General features: G+C 43.9%; 1 protein-coding gene across 1 annotated transcript; it reads right to left on the bottom strand.

The window, feature by feature from the left end:
* Positions 1-148: 148 nt before the first annotated feature.
* Positions 149-10098, bottom strand: msmp.S (microseminoprotein, prostate associated S homeolog). The gene is given in 3 exon segments (NM_001135233.1): positions 149-1025; positions 6840-6948; positions 9743-10098. Coding segments are annotated over 3 exon segments (399 nt in total). The 5' UTR covers positions 9843-10098; the 3' UTR covers positions 149-835.
* Between the last annotated feature and the right edge of the window lie 1351 nt (positions 10099-11449).

Genomic DNA, 11449 nt, shown 5'->3' with positions numbered 1-11449 from the left:
GCACTTTGGGCCTAGGAGGTACTGACCCATAAACATGTCACTGCCATTAGTAGATTTTGGGCCTAGGACATACTGACCCATAAACATGTCATTGCCATTAGTGCACTTTGGGCCAGTACAATGTTCAGAGAAACCCATAAACAAGGAGAGCCATTAGTGCTGTTTATTTGATGGTCACAGTTAAATAGGAGGGATATGTGTTACAGAACATTAGTGCTGGGTTTATACATAGGTAGGTACACATATATATATATATATATATATATATATATATATATATATATATATATATATATATATATATATATACACATATATACACATATATACACATATATACTGTAACTGGTACCGTGGGAGTATACAGGGGGTACAAGAGAAACAGGCTGGAGCCGAGTAAATGTAAAGCCATGGAGCTGGTATTTGCTGACTGGTATCTCCATACATTTGTGTTGGTATCACTGGTTCTGGTGGTACCAGCACCCACAATGTATGATCATGTATCACTGTCCTTGGTCCCGTATCACTGGAAATCCTCTTCTTTTAAATTGGCCCCAATGAGATTTTAGGACCAATCCCGTCTGATTGCACATTAGCCTCAGTCCGACTTGATGTTTGGGCAGAACCCAGCGAGACCACAGAGCTTTCTGTGCCTTCATTCGTGGTGCCGTTAGCTGATTATCCCCATGGGAGGGTAAAGGTCCGAGTCCATTTTATTCCATGGTGGTGCAGGTAAGTCCTACTCCCCCGTAGCAGGTAAGCAAGAGTTTATGGGCAGGAGCCGCCCCGTTGGCACAAAGTCCCTACTGTGCCAGTGCCAAGAGCAGTGAAGCGCCTATCTGCCAAGGTCTGTTGGGTAGATAGTTTGTGGGGTAGGCTCTGGGGTGCCAGCAGAACCCCACTCGTAATCCGCACTGTGCACACACGGGAGACTTGGGTTGGCCTTCTGTACCACCGAGATTTGGCAGGTTTGGGCGTCGTAGTGAGCTTCACACCAAGATGGGAAGTCAATGGGATGCTGGGTGCTGGGGAGGGAGAAGGTTCAGAAGTTAAAGGGGAACCAGAACCCAACACATTGCCTTGCTATTATGGATACTGGGTGCTGGGAAGGGAGCAGAGAGTCAGAGCTGAACCAGAACCCAACAGATTTCCCTAATACCATGGAATGGAATACTGACCAGGGAGAAGCTTCGGTGAGTAAAAGGAGGAGAACCAGAACCCAACAGGTTTCCCTAGTACCATGAAATACTGACAGGGAGAAGCTTTGGAGAGTAAAAGGATGAGAACCAGAACCCAACAGATTTCTTTAGTACCGTGGAATACTGACCAGGGAGAAGCTTCGGTGAGTAAAAGGATGAGAACCAGAACCCAACCCAACAAGCTGCTGTCTGGAAAAAAGCAACTTAAAGGAAACAAATCAACTGAAAAGGATAAGTATTTGTTATTAACTGCTATTTTATATTAAGGTTTATATTTAACTACTGTGGTTTTATTTTTTTAAGGGTTTTTTTCTGTCTTGGGTGCTAAACAGTAAAGTTTGGTGCTAGTGAGCTTACAACAAGTTTGTCACAACCTGCTTTACTTTGCCCTTTGTTTTCCCTCCGTTTGAGGGGGTGGGGTTTGATTAGTTGCACCTGAACAGACTGTATAAATAGAACCCCTGGGACTCCAGTGGAACTTGCTCTAGTGTTAGCTGCTCTTAAGTGTTTGCTCGTTAAGTGGGGATCTGTAAGTGGAGTTATAAACACAGGAGTTAAGTGGGGGATCTGTAAGTGGAGTTATAAACACAGGAGTTAAATGGGGGATCTGTAAGTGGAGTTATAAACACTGGAGTTAAGTGGGGGATCTGTAAGTGGAGTTTCAAACTAAAGGAGGTTCAAACTAGGTCAAAAGTTTGTTCTAAACCCTAATTTTTATTTATTTTTTTATTTTCCTGTTTTGATGTGTAGCTGGGATAATGAGTGCTAGCAAGATTGAAGGTCTGACTCAGTGCACAGTCTGCCATATGTATGTAGAGTTGGAACAAGAGATCCACAATACTTACCTCTGTGGTGGTTGTGAGCAAATTGCCACTTTGGAGGCTCAAGTTCGAGTCACTAGAGCAACAAATTGCAACACTGCGGTCGATTGACAATCTTGAAAGGAGTCTTTTGCTCACTGAGCAGGACCTAGCGGGGTCACATAGTTTGGGGGGAACAGAACAGCAGCAGGATATTGAGGCAGCTAGCTGGGTGACAGTTAGAAAATCTAAGGTGGGCAAAAGGAAAATGGAGGCTGATCCAGAGATTATACATCGCAACAAATTTGCCAGATTGTGTGAAGGTTGATGGGAGTATGAACTCTGGATTGGAAATTCTAGATGGGGCTGATCTCTCTAACAGCCGGGAGACCAGTTTCTCTAGTAGTGGTGGGGAGGAGAGTAGAGTCTAAGCACATTGTGGTTGTAGGGGACTCAATTATTAGGAAAGTGGATAGGGGAATTTGTCGTCCAGATCGCTACAACCGAACAGTTTGCTGTCTACCTGGTGCCAGGGTTCGGCATGTGGTTGATCGGATAGACAAATTATTGTGTGGGGCTGGGCATGACCCAGCTGTCTTAGTGCATATCGGTACTAATGACAAAATAAATGGTAGATGGAAGACCTTAAAGAGTGAGTTCAGGGATCTAGGCTCTAAGATCAAGGAAAGGTCTTCCAATGTCATCTTTTCTGAAATTCTGCCTGTGCCACGTGCAAGTTTAGGAAAACAGCGGGAGTTTAGGGAGGTAAATGCTTGGCTCAAGTCTTGGTGTAGGAAGGAAGTGTTTGGGTTCCTAGAGCACTGGGCTGATTTTTCCTAGGGGTACAACCTTTACAGTCGTGACGGTTTGCACCTCAATGGAAGGGGGTCCGCGGTGCTGGGGGAAAGAATGGCTAAGAGGTTGGAGGAGTGTTTAAACTAGGCAAGGGGGGGGGTGAGATAAAGGATTATGGGGAAGCTAGTGTAGACGGGGCAGTGGGGTTAGTAAGGGGTCATGGGGGAGGAGTGAGGGGGGCATACAGTTTACCAGCTAAGGAGGTCCCTCTGTTACAAGGAAAACAGAATAATACTAACTTAACATATAATTCTCCACTAAGTAATGCAAATTTCACAAGTAAAAGTAGTAACCTCGGCTGTATGCTGCAAATGCACGGAGTTTGTCAGGTAAAATGGGAGACCTAGAATTAATTGCTCTAAACATTATGATATAATTGGTATCACTGAGACCTGGTGGGATGAAACATGTGACTGCATTGTGAATTTAAATGGTTACACCCTTTTTAGGAGGGACAGAGGGATTAAATAGCGGGTGGAGGAGTGTGTTTGTATGTAAAGCCTGAATTAAAGCCATGCGCTAAAGAAATACCAATAGCTGCCACTGGTGAGGGTGTAGAATTCTTCTGGGTAGAGACTTTGACTGGGCAAAAGGTAACAAAGAGAATTATCATTGGTGTATGTTATAAACCACCTGGTATTAGTGTCTAGTATGAAGCCCAGCTACTCTTGCAGATACAAGCGGCTTCACAGCTGGGTCAAGTTGTTGCTATGGGTGACTTCAATTATCCAGACAGTGACTGGGGTAATGGGGTTGCTAAGACAGAAAAAGCTAGTAGGTTTGTAAATATGCTGAATGTCAACTTTTTATTCCAGCTCGTTCAAGAACCTACTAGGAATAACTCTCTTTTGGACCTTGTAATAACTAATAATACTGAACTCATCTCTAACATTTGTGTGGGTGAGCATTTAGGGAATAGTGATCATAACATGGTCTCCTTTGAGATTCTGTTGCAGAAGCAATTCTATAAGGGAGGAACTAAAACACTAAATTTCAGTGCAAACTGTGAAAGTATAAGGGAATCTCTGCAACATATTAAGTGGGAAATGCTTTTCACAGGGTTAAACACAGAACAAAAATGGGAAGTCTTTATAATAAATCTACTTGTCAGTATATTCCACTTGTAAGCAAGGAACGTCGTTGCAAAGCAAAACCTTTTTGGTTCAATAGAAGCGTTGGTGTTGAGGTGGGTAAGAAAAGACCTGCTTTTAAGGCTTTCAAGTTACCTGGTACAGCCGAAACATTTATAAGGTACAAGGAGGCCAATAAATCATGCAAAGAAGCTATAAGGCAAGCTAAAATTGATATAGAAAAGGATATTGCAGCAAGCAGTAAAAAAAAATCCAAAATTATTTTTTAAATATGTTAATAGTAAAAAAATGAAGCAGGAAGGGGTGGGACCCTTACTATCAGAGGGGGGTCAGCTGGTTGATGAAAACAAAATAAAAGCGCAGATTCTGAACGCTCAAATTCTGTCTACACAAATGAGGAACCAGTAAGTGAAGGTTTCCTTCTTAATAGTCCCAATTCTAGTAATACAACTAATGATGCATGGTTCACACATGAAGAAATTCAAAAGAGACTAGAACATGTTAAGATTAACAAAGGTCCAGGGCCAGATGGTATTCATCCCAGGGTAATTAGCGAGCTTAGCTCTGTGATTGCCAAACCTCTTTACTTAATTTTTCAGGAATCATTGAGATCTGGCATAGAGCTGAGAGACTGGCGAATTGCTAATGTGGTGCCTCTATTCAAAAAAGGATCCCATTCTTAGCCTCAAAACTATAGGCCAGTTAGTCTGATGTCAGTGGTAGGAAAGCTTTTTGAAGGGTTAATAAAGGATAAGATACTGGACTTCATAGCAAATCATAATACTATGAGTTTGTGCCAGCATGGTTTTATGTGTAATAGATCTTGTCAGATTAACTTAATTTCTTTTTATGAGAAGGTGAGCAGGGACCTGGATTCTGGGATGGCAGTGGATGTGATTTACTTAGACTTTGCTAAAGCATTTGATACAGTGTCACACAGAAGGTTACTGGTTAAATGAAGGAATGTTGTCCTGGAACATAGTATTTGTACCTGGATAGAGAACTGGCTAAAAGATAGACTACAAAGAGTGGTGGTAAATGGAACATTTTCTAATTGGACCAGTGTTGTTAGTGGAGTACCGCAGGGCTCTGTACTAGGTCCCTTGCTTTTCAACTTGTTTATTAATGACCTGGAGGTGGCCATTGAAAGTACTGTTTCTATTTGTGCAGATGAGACTAAATTGTGCAGAACTATAGGTTCCATGCAGGATGCTGCCACTTTGCACAGTGATTTGTCTAAACTGGAAAACTGGGCAGCAAACTGGAAAATGAGGTTCAATGTTGATAAATGCAGGTTATGCACTTTGGCAAAAATAATATAAATGCAAGTTATACACTAAATGGCAATGTGTTGGGAGTTTCCTTAAATGAGAAGGATCTTGGGGTCTTTGTAGATAACACGTTGTCTAATTCTGGGCAGTGTCATTCTGTGGCTACTAAAGCAAATAAAGTTCTTGTATAAAAAAGGGCATTAACTCAAGGGATGAAACCTAATTGTGTCTCTTTATAGGTCCCTGGTGAGGCCTCATCTGGAGTATGGGGGCAGTTTTGGACTCCAGTCCTTAAGAGGGATATAAATGAGCTGGAGAGAGTGCAGAGACTAAGTGCAACTAAACTGGTTAGAGGGAGGGAAGAGTTAAATTATGAGGGGAGACTGACAAGGTTGGGGTTGTTTTCTCTGGGGGAAAAAAGGCGCTTGTGAGGGGACATGATTAGACTTTACAAGTACATTAGAGGACATTATAGACAAATAGCAGGGGACCTTTTTACCCATAAAGAGAATCACGTACCAGAGGCCTCCCCTTCAGACTAGAGGAAAAGAAGTTTCATTTAAAGGAACAGAGTAGGGGGTTCATCACAGTGAGGACAGTGAGGTTGGGGAATGCACTGCCGGGTGATGATTCAGTTAATGACTATAAGAGGGACTTGGATGATTTCTTGGACAGACATAATACAAAGGCTATTGTGATACTAAACTCTATAGTTAGTATAGATATGGGGATAATCATTTATGTGACAGTAGGGAGGGGTGTGTGTATGGGGCTGGGTTTTCATTTGGAGGGGTTGGACTTAATGGACTTTGTCTTTTTTCAACCCAACTGTGTAACTTTGTAACGTTTCCCTAATACCATGGAATACTGACCAGGGAGAAGCTTCGGGGAGTAAAAAGAGGAGAACCAGAATCCAAAACCCATAGTGTTCGTCTTTCTTCTGTACAATAATGGGGCACTTGGTTGTACTTGGACAACATTAATGCTTGTTGGTGGCAGAACAATTTGGGTTGGGTATATAAGATGTGCCAAGGCCTGTTTCTCCACACCGCTCTATGTAATTGGAAGTCTTGTACCAACATCGGCACAAGGACAGACGAGAGAAGGTTTGGAATCACCCCCATTCATTGCAGTAGTTTGGGCTTGTGGGTCAGGCAATTGCTGTGCCAAGTGACTATTGCCCGTCTCCTGAGGGCACCCACAAGTCTGGGCTACTCAAATCAATCTGCCCACTGAGAGGGAAATTGCTTGGGTGGCAAAATGCCCTGATTAAACCCATGAACCATTGGCCTTTGGTTGTGCAGCCGAGGGAGGTACAATGGGATACTAATGGGCATTGGGTAATAAGTGCATGAAATGGAACTACAAGTAGAAACAACTGAGCTACCCAGTAATCGGGTTCAGTGACCCCTCCCCCAGCTTATGGAAAGTGGTCGTTAGACTGGGAATAGAACCAGACTCCCTGGACCCAGTCTCCGTTAGATATGTGGGAATAGGATGAGCTTGGGGAATTCTCTGAGGCTGGGTCCAATAGCAGATCATCTGGTACTGATAGACCAGTCCAACTCTGAATAGTAACTGGGAGAATTTCACCCCCCACAAGTTTGTACTGGTGCCACTTACATTTCACAGCAGCCAACTCCCACGGGGTGCAGACAGGTGCAGAGCTGACAGTTGCTTCCCAGCCACGACTCCCCCAGGGCAAAGCTTCTGCCTCCGTATCGACATGGAGCTGCATAGAGAAGGGCAGTAAATCAACACAGTTCTATCAGTACCCACAACTCCCTGCCAAACACTATGGCAGCTCCCACCCTTCATTATAAGCGTTTTGTGTAGGGCACCCTTATGTACACAACTGGGCAGTGCCACTCCTTTATACAAATCATATCCTATCCTACTATACTGTGTGTGGGAACCAATATGGCAGCTCCCAACTAACCCAGCAGCAATGGGGTGGTCACAGCTTTCCCCAAAGCCCCTGTAATGTCTGAGCAGAGAGGGGCAGCTGATTATAAGGCTGAGCTGTAGGTCTGGGGGTGCTGGGGTGTCTTTAGCAGAATATCTGCACCCAGTGATTCAGAGCCTGAGAGCAACATGGGGAGCACCCGGGGCACTTCATAGTTTATTGCCCCAAACCCAATCACATGGTTGTCACATGGCGGGGCACATGACGGTGCTGTGTGTGTGCCAAGCAAGTACAGTAAGGATATACACCCACACCTGAGAATTCTGTTTATGGCAAATAGTCGCATTCCTGGTTGCATGACGCAATGTATGCGCATAACTCTATTGCACGTAAATCAGTGAGGCCACGCCCCCAGCACAGGAACTGACTGTTTGCTCAGCACTTTACATGGCAACAAGACATTCCTGGAATCCTTCAAGGGACATTAATCAGTTGGCTCCTATGAGCACCCCCAAACCTGCCTCTCCTGCAACCCCCCACCAGTTCTGTCAATATTAGGGTTGGGCAGGAAAGGCCTGTTCCCCTGGCCCCGAGTATTACAAGGGCACCTTGATAAACGTAACACTTCTTATGTGTTGTCTGTGTATTGTATAACTCAGCCTGCAGCCTTGTGCCTATATATGGTCACAGAACAACCCCTCAGTGACTTCTAATATCCTTATCATTTACAGTAGGGGGTACATTATCCCTTATAATACATGAGTGATACTCAGAGTTCCCTGTATAACTCAGCCTGCAGCCTTGTGCCTTTATATGGTCACAGAACAACCCCTCAGTGACTTCTAATATCCTTATCATTTACAGTAGGGGGTACATTATCCCTTATAATACATGAGTGATACTCAGAGTTCCCTGTATAACTCAGCCTGCAGCCTTGTGCCTTTATATGGTCACAGAACAACCCCTCGGTGACTTCTAATATCCTTATCATTTACAGTAGGGGGTACATTATCCCTTATAATACATGAGTGATACTCAGAGTTCCCTGTATAACTCAGCCTGCAGCCTTGTGCCTTTATATGGTCACAGAACAACCCCTCGGTGACTTCTAATATCCTTATCATTTACAGTAGGGGGTACATTATCCCTTATAATACATGAGTGATACTCAGAGTTCCCTGTATAACTCAGCCTGCAGCCTTGTGCCTTTATATGGTCACAGAACACCTCAGTGACTTCTAATATCCTTATCATTTACAGTAGGGGGTACATTATCCCTTATAATACATGAGTGATACTCAGAGTTCCCTGTATAACTCAGCCTGCAGCCTTGTGCCTTTATATGGTCACAGAACAACCCCTCAGTGACTTCTAATATCCTTATCATTTACAGTAGGGGGTACATTATCCCTTATAATACATGAGCGATACTCAGAGTTCCCTGTATTACTCAGCCTGCAGCCTTGTGCCTTTATATGGTCACAGAACAACCCCTCAGTGACTTCTAATATCCTTATCATTTACAGTAGGGGGTACATTATCCCTTATAATACATGAGTGATACTCAGAGTTCCCTGTATAACTCAGCCTGCAGCCTTGTGTCTTTATATGGTCACAGAACAACCCCTCAGTGACTTCTAATATCCTTATCATTTACAGTAGGGGGTACATTATCCCTTATAATACATGAGTGATACTCAGAGTTCCCTGTATAACTCAGCCTGCAGCCTTGTGTCTTTATATGGTCACAGAACAACCCCTCAGTGACTTCTAATATCCTTATCATTTACAGTAGGGGGTACATTATCCCTTATAATACATGAGTGATACTCAGAGTTCCCTGTATAACTCAGCCTGCAGCCTTGTGCCTTTATATGGTCACAGAACAACCCCTCGGTGACTTCTAATATCCTTATCATTTACAGTAGGGGGTACATTATCCCTTATAATACATGAGTGATACTCAGAGTTCCCTGTATAACTCAGCCTGCAGCCTTGTGTCTTTATATGGTCACAGAACAACCCCTCAGTGACTTCTAATATCCTTATCATTTACAGTAGGGGGTACATTATCCCTTATAATACATGAGTGATACTCAGAGTTCCCTGCATAACTGAGCCTGCAGCCTTGTGCCTTTATATGGTCACAGAACAACCCCTCAGTGAATTCTAATATCCTTATCATTTACAGTAGGGGGTACATTATCCCTTATAATACATGAGTGATACTCAGAGTTCCCTGTATAACTCAGCCTGCAGCCTTGTGCCTTTATATGGTCACAGAACAACCCCTCAGTGACTTCTAATATCCTTATCATTTACAGTAGGGGGTACATTATCCCTTATAATACATGAGTGATACTGAGAGTTTGTGGTGTGGTGTCTCTTTGAGCTACACGATGACAATACTCAGAAAACAATATATAAGTGAGTAGGACACAGTGTTGGTTACAGAGTAAAGTGCTGAGTAAGTGGCTGGTGCTATAGAAAGAAATGATAAGAATTGTTCTCTAGATAAAGATGGAGAGGATGTCAGCCAATCAGTGAGGAGAATCCCAACCCCACAGCAAATAGAAATGATAGACTGGAATAGAAATGAATTGATGACAGTTGTTCTTACCTCGGGCTTGGAAGTAGCAGCGCCCTTGACAGGTAGTGATTCGGCTGATCAGGAGGAGCAGGGCAAGTGCATGGGGTCCATATGTGGCCAACATCTTCATTTCTCCTCTCGCTTTATATCAGGGGCAAATGCTCTGGTGCTGCACCTAATGGAGGGGGTCTGCCTGATTTTAATCTGTGTCCCACTGTAATTCTAATTGCAATGATAAGTGTATAGAATGAATGTGGCTACAGATCTCTGTATATTTGCATCTGAATGAGTCCCAGTGAGTGAGTCCCAGTGAGTGTCGGTATGAGCAGTGGAAGGTGAGTGAGTCCCAGTGAGTGAGTCCCAGTGAGTGAGTCCCAGTGAGTGTCGGTATGAGCAGTGGAAGGTGAGTGAGTCCCAGTCAGTGAGTCCCAGTGAGTGTCAGCTGTGTGTCTGTGGCCCCGGTGCCCCCTCCTATTTATATCATGTCGCAGCCTCTCACGGCCAGAACCTGGAAATCCTATAAAACTCATTTCCTGATTTAAGAGGTTGGAAAACAGAACCCGGGATGAAGGGTCTTTTTGTTTTTAACAAGGTGTGAAAATGTGATTCAGTGCCCCCTCGGAGGGGTCCGTCCCAGACCTGGCACGTGTCCTAAAGGAACCCTCACTAGCCCCCCTCCTCCAACACAGCAGCCTGTGAGCCCCCCGTGATACAGCGCAGAGTCCGTGGGAACAGAGCCAGACACTCACACCTTCCAGCTCTTACTCACAGACCCTCAATAGCCAACAATCAAATGGGGGTCCCACCAACTGTCCAGGTGTGAAACATGAAGGTCAACTCTTTATCCCACCAACACCCCTCTCATTGCCCCTCTCATTGCCCCCACTCAGGGCTCTAGGGCTCATCAGAGAAGGGCTGGGGCAGTAATTGTGTCTTTTTATTTCTATTTGTGTAACTATCAGGGAAATCCTGCCCCCAATATATAAACAGCAACTAAATCCTTCCCCCAATAGGTAAGTGACAGGAGACCACTGATGTACCAATAGGTAAGTGACAGGAGACTACTGATGTACCAATAGGTAAGTGACAGGAGACTACTGATACACCAATAGGTAAGTGACAAGAGACTACTGTTACACCAATAGGTAAGTGACAGGAGACTACTGATGTACCAATAGGTAAGTGACAGGAGACCACTGATGTACCAATAGGTAAGTGACAGGAGACTGCTGATGTACCAATAGGTAAGTGACAAGAGACTACTGATACACCAATAGGTAAGTGACAGGAAACTACTGATACACCAATAGGTAAGTGACAGGAGACCACTGATGTACCAATAGGTAAGTGACAGGAGACCACTGATGTACCAATAGGTAAGTGACAGGAGACTACTGATGTACCAATAAGTAAGTGACAGGAGACCACTGATGTACCAATAGGTAAGTGACAGGAGACTACTGATGTACCAATAGGTAAGTGACAAGAGACTACTGATACACCAATAGGTAAGTGACAGGAGACTACTGATACACCAATAGGTAAGTGACAGGAGACTACTGATGTACCAATAGGTAAGTGACAAGAGACTACTGATACACCAATAGGTAAGTGACAGGAGACTACTGATGTACCAATAGGTAAGTGACAGGAGACTACTGATGTACCAATAGGTAAGTGACAGGAGACTACTGATGTACCAATAGGTAAGTGACAAGAGACCACTGATGTACCAAT

The sequence above is a fragment of the Xenopus laevis genome, chromosome 1S, assembly GCF_017654675.1.
Source record: "Xenopus laevis strain J_2021 chromosome 1S, Xenopus_laevis_v10.1, whole genome shotgun sequence".
NCBI classification, from domain to species: Eukaryota; Metazoa; Chordata; class Amphibia; order Anura; family Pipidae; genus Xenopus; species Xenopus laevis.
The sequence above is the reverse complement of the archived record's forward strand: the minus strand, read 5'-3'. Positions and strand labels throughout refer to the sequence as shown.